Genomic DNA, 15,556 nt, shown 5'->3' with positions numbered 1-15,556 from the left:
TTAAATAAACTGCCCATAGAAACACTGGAAACTAGAGCTGAGATCCAAATCTAGGTAGTCTGAACTCAATACTCTGTGACACTGCTTGCCATCATGTACACAGAAAACAGTATGCAAATAAATAAAATTTTACATATTTCCTATTCACATATTAAAGTTTTGATTTTTTATACTTACACTGCAAAAATACTGTTTACTAAGGCTACATATGTAATAATTTATTTGGAATTAAGAGTTGATTATATTTTAAAATTCTTTATATGTACCACATGTAAAAAGTTTCTCATTTTTATATCTTACAGTTAAAATTTTTTCTAATTCCTATTATTTTCATAAATAGATAAAATAATTTTTAAAATCTTACTGTCGGAAAATGTCACTTCTCTTTCAGTCATAGTCAGGATTTTATAAATTTTTTAAATTAAATGTTTGGCATTATAACAGGCATTACAAGTAGCACAAAATTCCCCAAGATAAAAAGACAAGCTCCATAAGTCATATATTCAGTTGTGAAATGATAATTCAGAATTTGAAGTATACTGGTAAACTGTTTAAGTGACATACAGTTTGACTTTAATTAGCTAAAGAAAAAAGCTTTAAAGAAACAATTTTCCTTTTATAGTTAATGAAACATGAAATTTCTAATAGCAATTTTTTTTCATTTCAGTTTTTTACTTTGACTTACTGCTTGGCAGACGCTGGCATTTCTAGTTTGAGTTACTCCTCCCACAAAGATCACACATGTCAGAAAAATATGAAAGCATAAGTTCACAAGCATGTGCCAGCCTTTGAGACTGATTCTAATCAAACTGTTAAAAGAAAAGGGAAAAAATAAGACCCAGGTTAGTATACTTGAAGCTGGACATCTTCACGTTAACATTTCCAACTCATAAAAGGCCAAATGTAAATGTTTAAACATTTTATTAAAACATACTATCAGACACACACACACGCACACAGACACACACAGGGTTTGAGAAATCACTCAGTACAGTTTCTTAACATTTAACTTTGCAGTACAGTAAAAAAGACAAGTCAAATGGAACTGCTACATCCACTAAAGGCTAAACAAAATCTCCATAATAAGAAATATGTGGGCTTTTGTTAGTTACAATGTCTTATGACAAATGGATTACTTGTTTGCTTCCCAGAGATTTCTGCAAGGTGCCAATCTCTATTTTTCCTGACTTACTAGGATAACATGGTCTAAATGCCCAGTGCATTTCTTCCTGGCCTTTCATAATGAAATGCTGAAGTCTTTCTTTTTTATATCAGAATCTCCTTGTTTCTTAACTAAATATCAAGAAATGTCACATATGTCCAGCTTAAAGAGGAAAATACATTCTAGCAAAACATCTTGTAAAGTGAATTTCTGCTTAGAAAATCCTTTCAGTTCATTATTTCTCACCATAAAATAAAAATTTCTGTAGCTTTGCCTCCAATTAACAAAAACCATATCCCACACTTAAATGCCACAGACATTCTTAAATGCTGTCTATAAAAAAGAATATCACAACAGGCAAGAATTTATAAAACAGAAATGATACCACAGTCTGGTTCTGGGAGACACATCTGCAGGTAACCAGCCTCCACCGTATCTCCCCCCCATGCCCCACCCCCCCAGCCACCAACACATACTTCCCATATTCTTTCCCAGGTACAAACCCAGCAAAATGACTGAGTGCTGTAGAAGATGAATTTACCATCACAGGCACTAATTACTTATGTCTTGAATTGCATGAAGTGAAGAAGGCCTGTAGGTGTTCTGAAGTAATCATCCTTACTTTGGAAGGATAGCATGGTATTAAACTCCGTTTTATCCTAATTGAATGTGAAATAAACTCCACAGACCTCTATTCACCACAAAGTGTTCTTTCTTACCTGTGATGGTATATGTAACTGACGATGACCACTAAGAGGCAGAAGAGAAGAATGACAGCCGTGGTGTAGACCACAGGGTGCAAGAGATTGGCTGCCTGGGTATAGAGTTCAGATCCCGTCAAATCCTGAGCGGGGGGGGGGGGGGGGGGAAAGGAAAGCATTATTCTAGGAGCACTTCTCTGGACATCTAGTTACTGAGATTTTCTCAGTGACTAAAACCTGCTGATAAACAGAACTCTGGCCCTTACATCTCTTCATTTTATTCAAGGACTATGGTTCATGCTATTTTCCTCACACATTACTTTGCCCTCCTAACTTCCATGTGTTAACTACTCATGCGGTGTGTGTATACACATACACACACACTCTTGTCTTACCATGGACCATCTGCTTTACAAATCTGAATACTGACTCTCCTATGAGGGTAATGGGGAGAGAACAGCAGTGATTTAGAAGGGCAACCACAGACTTCATCCTTTTTGATGCTCTTTCACCCCACTTATCACTCTGTGCATTCACCAGCTGATAAGGCACAAAGCAGCAGTATCTCCAAGTCAATAAAGCCTAAATAGATCTCTCTAACCTCTCACAGTCAAGTTCAAGCAAATATGAATGGACCAGACACGGTGCAAAGCACAGGGACAGAGTGGTAAACCATGGTTCTTGCCCTTGAAGAGCTGAAAGTCACAGGGCACTCAGATGCACAATCAGATCACGATAATGTTTGATGAACATAAGACCAGCCCGGTGATGGGAGCAAAGAGGTCAAAGATCAGTTAACAGTAAATAATAATACCAGATCCTATCACTAAACTTTCTTTCTAAACTGATTCTGAAAGCTGCAAAAAGGTCAGCTGGATGTGGGAAGGCGTTCACAATGGGTATATCTCCAATCAGGAAGTTCTTGAGACAATTCCTGAAACTAGAAAAACTAGATGAAAGACAGGAGGGAATGGGTGACAGACAAGGACACTGAAGACGGACTCAACGGAATAGGGAAGGAAGCAGCACATTTTCCCATAGAAGAATCAGAGGCTGACAGTGTGTAATTACAGATCCAAAAAGATCCTATTAGAACACCTTAACAAGCCCCTCACCGTAACAAATTACGAACAGAGGCCATGGAGCCTGACAAAAATCAGAGTTAATGGGAAACTGGAAGATACAACACAGAAAACTGCATTCCAGCCTAGGCACTCGACCCCACTGTGATGAGTCTCGAACATATAGTTCATCTCTTTATTTGATAAATGTTAACTGGGTACCCACCATGGCAAGGCGCTATGCCAAGCACTGGGCATCAGCTAAACGCAGGACCCTCCAGGGCTGACAGTCTATAAACTAAGACTCGAAAAGGAAGATACAAGACAAAAGCCTACCGCCACCATTCTGAACCTGCCCTTGTGAGATGCCCGCGGGATCGGTCTATGGTACACAGCTTCAAGGTACTTGCATTCTGCTAAAAGTCCAGAATATTAGAGGAGAAATTAAAAAACTACTAGGGCAACTGGAACCAGTTAGATGCTAGCTGGAGTGCACACATTTCCCCTCGCTTCTATGAAAAGCTCCTCTTCCCATGTAGACTAAATAATTGAGGATAAACTTTCAGTGTCCAGAATGTGGTCTCTAGACTCCTTCAGTGCACTGCCTGCTTTCCATTCCTCCAGGAAATGTTCAAGAATACATCACCACTTACTAGCTGTATGATTTGGGGCAGTTACTGAGATGGAGACACCACAATTATCTCATCTGGCAGGGTCTGGGGAAGGGGCAGAAGGTGTGTACGCGTGTCTTCCACAAGCCTTTGCAGAGAATAACAAGACACAGGCGGCTGGATATTATCTCATAAAACATCAAAGTGCCAGTTCAGCTCTCAAAATATGTCATATACAATATTTACATTTAAAAGAAATCAGTTTTTTTTTCAAAAGCCAAATGGATGTGATATAGTATGAGAAAGAAGCTGGATATTGACACAGGGGACCCAGACTCTTAAAATTCCAAGTTAGGGCTGGAGGAAGGAGCAAGTACTATTGACTGGTCACACAGAGCACTGCTTCTGCACGGGCATTTTTGTTGTCACAACAAACTGAGCTTCCCAAGTGAAAGAGAACCTCTGCTGAGAAAATGACCTTTGGAAAGGTGTGAAGAGTCAGAGAGTAAACCGTTTAGGCTTTGCGGGCCAAGAGCAAAATCGAGGGTATTATGCAGGTACTTGTTAACCACTTAAAATATAACCATGAAAAAATTAAAAACCACTCCTAGCTTTCCAGCATTTAGAACATCAAGCAAACAAACAAATGGCAGCTGACTGGAACAGGCCTGTGGGTCAAATGTCTGCCAGGGTTTGCAGACCCCCTGCCCAGTATAAAGGAAACAAATCAAGTTAAGAAAAACCTCCTATCGTGACGACAAAAATACAAGAGAATACTATTTAAAATAACTGCGAAGATCGGGATAGGAGAGAAGCTAAGAGAAGTTAAAGAGTAAAACAAAAGAGGTAAAGTAGAAATCCGAATCAAAATGATTTGCAATTATATCAATATAATTGATATAATATAGGTCAACAATATAGGCTTTGTGATACTATAATGAAAACATAGGTGAATGGGGTCAAAAGGTACAGATTTCCAGTTATAAAATAAAGTCCTGGCAATACAGTGTGCAGTATGGGGACTATAGTTAATAATACAATATTACATATTTGAAAGTTGCTAAAAGAGTAGATCTTAAAAGTTTTCATCACAAGAGAAAAAAATTGTAACTGTATGGTGATGGGTGCTAACCAGGCTTACTGTGGTGATCATTCTGCAATGTAAACAAATATCAAATCGTTACACTGTATACCCGAAACTAATACAATGTTCTATGTCAGTTATACCTCTACTTTAAAAAATACAGTATCTACCTGTACAGGGAGAGGAGGTGACATCTCAAATACCCTCAAATCCTATAATTTCACTGCTACCTATGATTCTTGCTTTCACTCTCTTTTTTCTTTTTAAAGATTACTGGCAACCTTTTGGTTTTCTTTTTTTTCCTTAAATTTTATTTATTTATTTATTTATTTATTTATTTTTTATGGCTGTGTTGGGTCTTCGTTTCTGTGCGAGGGCTTTCTCTAGTTGTGGCAAGTGGGGGCCACTCTTCATCGCAGCGCGCGGGCCGCTCACTATCGCGGCCTCTCTTGTTGCGGAGCACAGGCTCCAGATGCGCAGGCTCAGTAATTGTGGCTCACGGGCCCAGCTGCTCTGCGGCATGTGGGATCTTCCCAGACCAGGGCTCGAACCCGTGTCCCCTGCATTGGCAGGCAGATTCTCAACCACTGCGCCACCAGGCAAGCCCTCTTTCTCTTTCTGTAAATGAAATCACTTGTATTAAAAAAATTACCAAATACATGGTCCATAAATGGCCACTAGGAGACACCCATGAGAAAAAAAGTAGAAGTGTCATTCAGTTTGCAATATAGTGATAGATAAGATAGGAAAAGTCTGTGCCTCTGGTGCTCACTCAACAGTCCATCACTAAATGGTGATTCTAGTCACTCTCTTCTATATGGTGCAAAGTTTAAGAAAATAGGCCAGAAAACGGAAAGTAAAGTTTTCCACCAAAATAAACTGCATCAATTCAGAGAACATTAGAATACCTGAAAGTATGTTAAAAACTGCAAAAAAAGTTATTATTAAGGAACCGAGTAAATGGAAGAAGAGTTTTTGAAATTCTTTGTTTACTTGACAGAAATTTACAAGGGTTTACTTTTAGCCTGAGAATTACTAAATATAAAATTACTGGCAGTTTTAAATAATTCATTATCATCATATCAATAATAAGAATAATTATATATCAGTAATTGTTTAAACTCACCAGGATCTGAATAATGGAAGGAAGTCCAAAGAAAAACATCTCAGGGTACCCTCTGTTTGTCAGAGTGTAAGTATTTTTAAGAGTTTGACAATAAAATAAAATTTTAAAATAGATCTGAAATCAAAAATGTAAAAAAACCCACAAAAAACAAAAAAACCCCCGAGACTATGACGTCTATGTTGCTTTTAATTTTCCCCCCAAGAAACAAAGCATAATTTAAAGATTTTAATCCTCCTACCACACACCATACACAAAAGTCAATTCCAATCAAATCACAGACCTAAATGTGAAAGGTAAACCACATTTAAAGCTTCTTAAGGCAAACAAAGGAAAATATCTTCATGATTTTGGGGTAAGCAAAGATTTCTTAAATAGGACATAAAAAAGTACTACTAAGAAAATTTAGAAAAATTAGAAACTCTGCTCATAAAAAGACAACATTAAAAGAAAAAGGAATAAGGCATGTGTATAGACTGAATGTGTCCCCCTCACAAAATTCGTATGTTGAAATCTAACCTACAGTGTGATGTTATTTGGAGATGCTGCCTTTGAGAGGCGATTAGGTCATGAGGATGGAGCCCTTATGAACAGGATTAGTGTCCTTTTATAAAAGAGATACCAGAGAGTTCCCCTGCCCCTTCCACCATGAGAGGACACAGACAGAAGACAGCATCTATGATGATCAGGAAGCCAGCCCTCATTAGACACCGAATCTGCTAGCTTCTTGATCTTGGACTTAATTAAGCCTCCAAAACTGTGAGAAAAAAAAATTTCTGCTGTTTGTAAACCATCTACTCTGTGATATTCTGTTCTGGCAGTTGAATTGATTAAAACAGGCATGAACTGGGAGAAGACATTTGCAACACATAAATCCAACAAAGAGCTCCTATTCAGAACTCATGAAGAATTCCTATAAACCAATAAGAAAACAACAGACAACCAAATTAAAACTGGCAAGACTTGAGCAATAACTTCACAAAAGGGCATACCCAAACTGCCAATATGAAAATGAAGAGGTACTCAACATCATTAGTCACCAAAGAAAGGCAAATTAAAACCACAATGATCAATCACAACACAACCACTAGAAGACGAAAACTAAAGATTGACAATATCAAGCATTGACAAGGATGTGGAGCAATTAAAACTCATTACTGGTGAGACTGTAAACCAATAAAACCACTTTGGTCAATTGCATGGCATTACCTACCAAAGCATATGGGTGCCTACAACCTAGCAATTCCACTCCTGAATGCACATGTCCATCAAAAAACATGTGCATGAATATTTACAGCAGCTTTTTCTTGATACCAGATCCCTGCAACAACCAAAATACCCACCAACAGTAGAATGCACAAATTTTGATATCTTTGCACAATGGACTACTATGCAGCAAAAAAAAAAAAAAAGAATAACCTGCTGCCACATGAAAAAACAAAGATGAATCTCACAGATGTAATGATGGGAAAGAAACCAGACACAAAGAGTGCATGCTATACAATTCCACTTATATGGAACTGGAAAAACTTATCTACAGTGATAGACATCAGAAGGGTTATCTCTTGAGATGACAGTGGAAATTAACTAGAAAGAAACATACCAGAGCTTCTGAGTGCTCAAGTAAACGTCTTTATCTTGATGGCAGCTAAATATGTGTTCACAGATAAAAATATCATCAAGCTATATAGTTAGGATCTGTGCACATTGCTCAATTAGCTCAATTTAATGAAAAAAGGAAAAAGTGTTGGTCCCCCTTTGATTACCAATTCTACTTCAGATAATTTATCCTGCAGATTTTCTAATGTGCAAAATAATTTTGTACATGGAAATTATTGGAAACAAACAAAACTGAGGAATATGCAAATAAATTATGGTGAGATCATAAAATAATATTCAGAGGTGAAAAAGAATGAGAAAGCTCTTTAACACTGATATGGAAACTTTCAGAAAGGACATTTAGTAGTGGGATTAAGAAGACATTTCTGGAGCCTAAATTCCAATTCCAACACTAACTATCTTTGAAAACTTGGTCATGGTCCTTAGCCTCTGTATGCCTTGGTTTCTCCACCTGTAAACTGGGGGTAATAATAGTAGCAAACGAATGCAAAACAAACGAATGCTCTCTGGTTTCATGTATTTCTAGGTGAATACAATAACAAAAGGGGAATCAAGGTATAGTGATTATTTTATCTTCACTACTATTACCAATTAAGTAGTAAGTACTATCATAAATAGTTTGGCCCTACTCATTCAGTTTTTTTGTTCCCTACTGACCCCAGCTCCTTGAAAGTTTCTTGCTCAATTGTGTATTTCCGATCATATCATTCAAACAAACCCAGTTTCTGCTTAACTTTTTTCTTTGAGAACTTGGGATATAAATGGCTATCGCAGGATGTCTACTGAACCAAACTATGGTATCTATTCGAGATTTACAAACAAATACATTCTTTTGTATCATATTTTAAATACAAAATTATTTAAAGCCAGAGCAGGAAAAGTTTTATGGGCTAGCTGCCAAAACAGGAATTTAGACTTGCTATATAAAACCCAATATTAAGGCAGTTTTCAAGAAAAATAGGATTTTACCTATTGTTCAAAATAGTGTCAGGCAAGGAAAAAAAGATGTTGACTTCTAATTTTTTAAAGCTATTTCTTCTATCTTAGGCATGACTTATTTAAGAGTAGGTATGACTTCATTAACTTTGCCTTCATGTTTCATTAGCAACTCCAAAAATCCCATATACTAACTTTATTACAGTTTTGTCAACAATTTCAGATACATTTCACCTTGCTGCCTCTAGGTGGCATAGCTATATTTAAGAAAAGCAAAAGGATATTCTTCAAAAATAGAAAAAGATCTTGGTGCTATTTCTTAGCTTTAAAGAATTGTGTATCACATTTTTTTAAAAGATTAAAAGTATGAAAGATAAAAGAATAGCTTATTCCTTCAAGAAAAGGATTATACTAATTTAAATTGTTGAAAAGAACAGCTAGGAAGTTCAAAAATAGATGTTTTAAACTGGTATTAAATTAAATAAAAATGAAAGTTTCACACGGTACAGTGTCATGTCTTTAACAATGAAGCTTATAAAATGCCTTTTGTGTGTGTCTGCGTTTCGTGTCTCTTGCCCAACTTTTTCTAGTTAACGACTATAAAAACTTCAGATGATGCTGCATCTCTGTTACTTCTCCTTCAGTACTTCTCAGTTTCATGTTATTTTATAATCAATACCTGAATGAGAAAACACTTTCAAACTGAAAGAGAAAATGCTTCATATTTTAATTACTGCTTCAAGCTTTCTTTGAAAGGTGACTACAAAACAATAGAATGTGAACTTACAGAAACCAGACTCAGACTTACAGAATCAAACATCTACTTGTGAAGTGAGTCCTAAACTATCAACACTAACTTTAAGCCCAAAAGGACAGATGATTGATATAAACACAGCTGAGTCTTTGCTAGTGTAGACCCTACCCACTGTCAGCTGGGCTGAATAACACACACATTAATACTTCTGCCCTGCCAGATAATCTACTTACTCCTCTGCCTGTTTGGGACACTAGGTAATGTATCTTAAGTTGAGGACCAAGGAGAAAACCAAAACACAGAATTGAGGAAAATCTACTCTAATTCAAGCTTGCTTCAAGACCATTTCCAGTGGTAGGCGCTCTTTTGTCTTTTTAAGAAAATAATACTTCACTTAAAGTAAAATATATCACGTTTCAAGATTATTTGGTGCTTTGATAAAACACTGTCTACATGAGCTGGAGGCAGAAATCAGAATGCAGGCGTCCTCCCTCCCAGGCTAGCCTCAAGCCATTGCTGGGAAATGTCCTTCACAGTCATCAGTAATTCCTTCCACTATGCTTTGAATGCATGTATACTACTCCAGGATGTTAGTATCTTATAATAACCACAATATGAAATAAAAACTAGCATGGCTAATTTCATAATTATCAACTCAGGAATCAGATTCACTTAAATGACTCATTAATAAAAAGATCTGTTCCTATACATTAATAACTGGTTATTCTACCAAAGATTAGTAGACATGAAAAATGGTAAATAACACAAGACATTCACTTGATTAGCATTAAAATTGAAGATATTTGGGTCAATACTGTCACTTGCAGCAACTAAACTGAAATTATCACCATTACTCTAAATTCAAAAGGAGTCTAAAGATTATGATGTGTAGTGGGATAAGGCACTAGATGGCAAAGAAGGAAAATCTCTCACTGTTCTTTGTGCATCTTTGGGCAAATGAGTCACGCTTTCTGGGTTGAGAGTTGGACTGCATACACCCAAGATGTTTCCAAATTTTAAGGTCAAGGTCTAGTTGAATGGATTTGCTTAAAAAGTTTACTGAAAATTCCTATGCCAAATTCAATCCCATACATTTCACTTCGTAGTAACTCAATTTCCCTTTAAACTCAGAATTATACCAAAAGTCACCTCTTACTTAAAGAGAGCAATTTATGTCAAAAGTTCTAAAAAAACAATCTTCATTTGAGCTTAACTACGCGTAGGGAAAAATGAGAATACTTAGTGTTGACGCATAACGTTAACAACTGCCGTACCATTAAAACCGCATAGTTACTAAGGGAGTAGCACTGAATGGCAGTGATATTTTCATCTGAGCAGAGTATACGGCACCCATCTGACGTCCAGCCTCCTTGTCCGTTCAGCAAATCGAAATCCCACTGGGCGGCCACAGGATCCGCTCCGTGCGCAATTCGACGCAGGGTCACATTAACAGGGATGTGGTGGGTGTCAATGTTCACACCATCTGGAGGAAATGGGAAATAAAAATATTTCTTGAAACAAACTTCATAAACAATTAAATGTCAACTTATCCACGAATGGGAACTCTGCAAATACCTTTTCTTCACTAGTGACTCATTAAAATGAGAAGGAACAAAAATAAGCATCTTTAGGAACAGGGCATGATAAAGTCGTATTGTCCAGTGACTATAGGATGACATATGCCACAGACGAACCTATTTTGGTGAGAATCACTGGGGTAACCACTGTACGCCGTTTTCCATCATCGGCCAAATTTGTCGAATTCCCGGTGGCTGGAAAAAGCTTTCCATTGCGGAATGCGATGAGTTGAAGCTTATAGAGAGAGTCATCACTTGGTCTGACTTCTCTTTTTTGCTTTGGTGAGAAAAGGGAAGGAGGAAGCTGAATAGAAGCCTCTACAATAGTATTCTGAAAATATATTAAAAAAAAAACAAAAACAGAAACAAAGAAGAGTTGCCATATTAGTAGGTAAAAACCAGGAATATTTTAGATAGTTATGAATGTTGTCTAGTTATATGCTGAATATAGTTTTTAAATGTAGGTATGTGAAATTTAATAGTTAGAACAATTTATCCGTTAAGTGAAATGTCTAAACATCATATAATAGCATAGAACAAAAGAAGTAGAAAATGAAGAGAAAAGCAAACTATATTTCAAAGCGCTAAAGTAGTGAACAAGGGATTATTTCAAACTATAAAGTGAATTTTCCCGATAATGTACATTGCTGAAGTAGAAAGCATTAAACAGAACAGGGATCCCAGTGATCACTCTTTATGTGAATTTTACAACGACAAAATATGGTAAATGAGCACAAAGGGAGCATATCACAAGTGTGAGTATAATTAATTTGGGCTTATGAAACTACAAGGTGATTTATGATGGATTCCAACTGTCAAACGACAGAAGAAAGAAATTATACACAAACATAATAGAAGTTTAGATTCAGCAAACTTATTTTAGCAGAAGACTGAGACTAAGAAACACATCACATTTAGGAAAACACAGTAACAAAGAGGAACAAGTGAAAATTCTGGCTGGGCACTGAGTGTTCTTCAGATTTCTTTATTAGGGATTTTAAAATTATAAATTATTCAGCATTTCATAAAAAATAAATCTGTACACCAGGGAGGCAAATAATGATCTAAAAACGTCCTTATTTTAAAGACATCACAAAGCCGCTCTCTTGGCACTCACTTCTCTCTCCAATCCAACATGCACGATGCCAAAAGAATTTCCTCTTCAACAAATCTGTTGTTATTTCAGTTCAAATAACACCTTGGTTCCCAAATGTTTAGAAACTATGGCCAAAAAATCCTAAGTCTGCCATATAATTTGGCTAATTTCCTTGTCCCAAATTCATCCCCTAACACTCCCTACACCACAAGACTGGGCCACACTGAGTTTATCACTTTTTGAAATCTCCTTCTTTTTAAATGCCACTGTGCACGTGCCAGCATCTCTGGCTGAAGTGCTCCATGATTCTTTTATTTGGTAAGCTCAAACTGGTCAGATTTGATTTTCAGTAAGTTAATTCTGCTGGCAATGCAAAGGATAGAGGATCGGGATGAGAAAGGCTGGCAGCCAAGAGAAGGGCGCTGCAAAGTTCTATCAATACGGCTTTTGGTGGGGGGGGATGATTAATTACACGACTCCTCCAGATACTGCTTTTACAGGTAGGTGCTCCCTCTTCTAGACTCTGCACACAGCTCCATGATAAGTAATACTTAAAAGTAGCACTGTGTATCTCACTGTCTGCTCCTCTTAACTAGAGTAAGAGAATTTTTGAATGCAGATAATCTCATTTATTTTTGGATAGCCTATGTTAACAATAGCTCCTGGCACTAGTATGGGATAAAATAGCCCATTGTTTATGAAATTAATGAAAGTCTGTGTGCCATTTTTTTAAAAGGTTCTTCTGAAGCAAATGATCGACTTCAGAATTCGTTTTTAACTGCCGTGCTTAGAACAATGTTGTAACACAGCAAATAACCATAAATATCTGTTGGAAAAAAGTATTTCAGAAGTTTGAATATTGACAGTTGATCATTACTTTTAAATTGAGGATGCTAAGAAAATATTCAGTAGAAATATTTCACCTAAGAAAACATATAAAAAGGTTTCTACTATTCTCACAAATATAACTTGATAGGAAAACAAAGTTTATTATAAATTCATTCACTAATATAGTATATATCTATCAAGTATATAAATTTCTCCTAAGTACATAAGGATGCATGAGAAAAAGGGAAAACATCAGTAGATTGATTTAATTAGAAGGTCAAAATCCTGAGGAACTGTTACATACCAGACATTTATTAAGCTTAAGTACTTTAAAATTCATAAAATGATTCTGTTGTGAACACAAAATAACTTGAAAACAAAGCGTAGCTCTCTGGGAAAGTTTTATAATAAATCAAATTAATTTAAAAAAAGAAGTCATACTTTACTTTCTAAAAGAGCTGAAAAAGGAAATGACAACTATAATTTCTAGAAGCATAAGCTTTTTTTCTACACAAATTTAAACTTGTAAAACCATCCCAACAACAACAAATGAAAAACCTCAGGTGTACGGACAGATCCCTGAGAGATGAGAGCTACAAATTCAAGGCTGTTTTAGACACTTACGACTTCTAAAACATCTTTCAAAGTCCAATAAAGAATATTACTAAATAATAATTATAGGTCCCCTGGGGTGGCCCGGGGTGCTGGAAAAGCAAACTTCACCTATATCAATAATATTTAATTTTTATAGTAAAAAAGTAACACTTGCATATTTAATCTCCTTAAAAGAAGTACTGATCATTTATTCCAGAAAGTTTGTAAATCTAATGAAAAAAATCACTAAGGAACACGTTTGTTACATTTACTGTGACTATACTTTTTGCCAGTTAGCCTGAAAACAAGAACACAAAGGTAATAATTTCATTTAACCATATATTCGTTTTTAAATATATGGATTACAGCAAAGGAAATAGATATAAAACATATGAATTACAGCTAATAAATCAGAAAAATCTCTCCTAAAAACCTCTGGGGAACCCTCCTACACTGTTGGTGGGAATGTTAAGTTGGTGCAGCCACTATGGAAAACAGTATGGAGGTTCCTTAAAAAACTAAACATAGAGCTGCCATATAATTCAGAAATCCCACTCCTGGGCATATATCTGACAAAACTATAATTCAAAAAGACAACCTGCACCCCTATGTTCATATTCATAGCAGCACTATTCACAATAGCCAAGATATGGAAACAACCTAAATGCCCTTTGACAGATGAATGAATAAAGATGTGGTACATACATACAATGGAATACTACTCAGTCATAAAAAAGAATGAAATAATGCCATTTGCAGCAATATGGATGGAACTAGAGATTATCACACTAAGTGAAGGAAGTCAGAAAGAGAAAGACAAATACCATATGATATCACTTATATGTGGAATCTAAAATATGGAACAAATGAACTTATCTATGAAACAGAAACAGACACACAGACATAGAGAACATACTTGTGGTTGCCAAGGAGGAGGGGGAGTGGGGAGGGATGGACTGGGAGTTTGGGGTTAGCAGATGCAAACCATTATATATAGAATAGATAAACAACAAGGTCCTACTGTAAAGCACAAGGAACTACATTCAATAACCTGTAATAAACCATAATGGAAAAGAATATAAAAAAGAATGTATATACAGGTATAACTGAATCATTTTGCTGTACAGCAAAAATTAACAATATTGTACATCGACTCTATTTGAATTAAAAAAAAACAACAACTTTCGGAAAGACATGTTTTTGGTGTCTAACATCTATTATTGAAGGCCATATGCCACCCATGGGGAGAGGAACATGGGATCTGAAAGAAGAAACCAGAATTTGGATCCCAGCTTCACAATGTAGTAGCTGCTTAACACTGCACAATTTTGTCAACCTTGTGAGTTGCATCTGTCACGTGCAGCTAACGATCTTCCTCACAAATGATTATGAGGACCAAAGGGGATCATGACCATGGCAAGCACAAAAGGCTATGGAACTGTGGGTGGTATTTTTATTACTATTTCAGGCATACCTCGTTTTATTGCACTTCACAGATAACTGCATTTTGGGGGGGCAGGAGGTGGTTTTTTGGGGGTTTTTTGTTTTATTTTTTTTAACAAACTGAAGATTTGTGGCAACCCTGTGTTGTCAGACAGTTAGCATTTTTTAGCAATAAAGTATTTTTTAATTTAAGGTTTGTACATTGTATTTTAGGCATAATGCGACTGCACACTTAATAGACTACAGTATAGTATAAACATAACTTTTATATGCACTGGGAAACCACAAACTTGTGTGACTCGCTTTATTACAATATTTGCTTTACTACAGTTATCTGGAACCGAACCCGCAATATCTCCGAGGTCTGCCTGTACTGCCACAGTGTGGCAGGTCGTTATCTGGAGGCTGGGGAGAGAGGAAAATGCCTTAAAGTAATTGACTTACCAACAATCATCTAAAACCTCATATTGTTTTGACTTCTACAACTCAGCTTTAGTTTTAACTTCAATACTAAAAAATTGACAAACTATACACACATGAACTAATGTTATCATAGAGCTCTAATCATGAATTTATTTGCTGAATTCATGCATATTTCCTTATTTAGAATGACACTAAGAAGAAAATGATAAGTATCATAACGGATGTTAACTCAAATATTTTCACTAGATTTTAACAGCATTCCTTACGAAACAATCTGGACTTCTGACATTACATAATTAATAAATCAAAATTTTCTGAAATCCTAATTTTGTTTAAGTCTCTAGAATTCTAACAATAAAATTAGAATGGGTCAAAGAGCCAGCTGATTAAAAACAGTAATTTGTTCATGTCTCCTTGACTATCTACTCACTAGATTTTAAACAGATAGATGTTATGATACATCCTAATTATTTTCTTGTGTATAATTAGTTATTAACTGCATTCCACCTTTTGATTATCTCACCGCTGAAGATGAACAGGGAT

The 15,556-nt window shown here is 36.1% G+C and overlaps 1 protein-coding gene across 3 annotated transcripts in view; it reads right to left on the bottom strand.

The window, feature by feature from the left end:
• The window catches only part of ADGRA3 (adhesion G protein-coupled receptor A3), a 124,659-nt gene that overhangs the window by 14,062 nt on the left and 95,041 nt on the right, over nt 1-15,556 (bottom strand). For all 3 annotated transcript variants that reach the window (XR_009503333.1, XM_059923259.1, XM_059923258.1), the window contains exons 13-16: nt 10,747-10,960; nt 10,327-10,535; nt 1,882-2,006; nt 686-809 (exon numbers count right to left, since the gene is read on the bottom strand). Coding sequence is in view for 2 of the 3 variants with exons in the window: in XM_059923259.1 (XP_059779242.1) it covers nt 686-809; nt 1,882-2,006; nt 10,327-10,535; nt 10,747-10,960 (672 nt within the window). In the remaining variant the exon portion in view is untranslated. The remainder of the gene's footprint in view (nt 1-685; nt 810-1,881; nt 2,007-10,326; nt 10,536-10,746; nt 10,961-15,556) is intronic.

The sequence above is a fragment of the Balaenoptera ricei genome, chromosome 5, assembly GCF_028023285.1.
Source record: "Balaenoptera ricei isolate mBalRic1 chromosome 5, mBalRic1.hap2, whole genome shotgun sequence".
NCBI lineage: Eukaryota > Metazoa > Chordata > Mammalia > Artiodactyla > Balaenopteridae > Balaenoptera > Balaenoptera ricei.
Note: the sequence above shows the minus strand (reverse complement) of the source record. Positions and strands in the feature narration are given on the sequence as shown.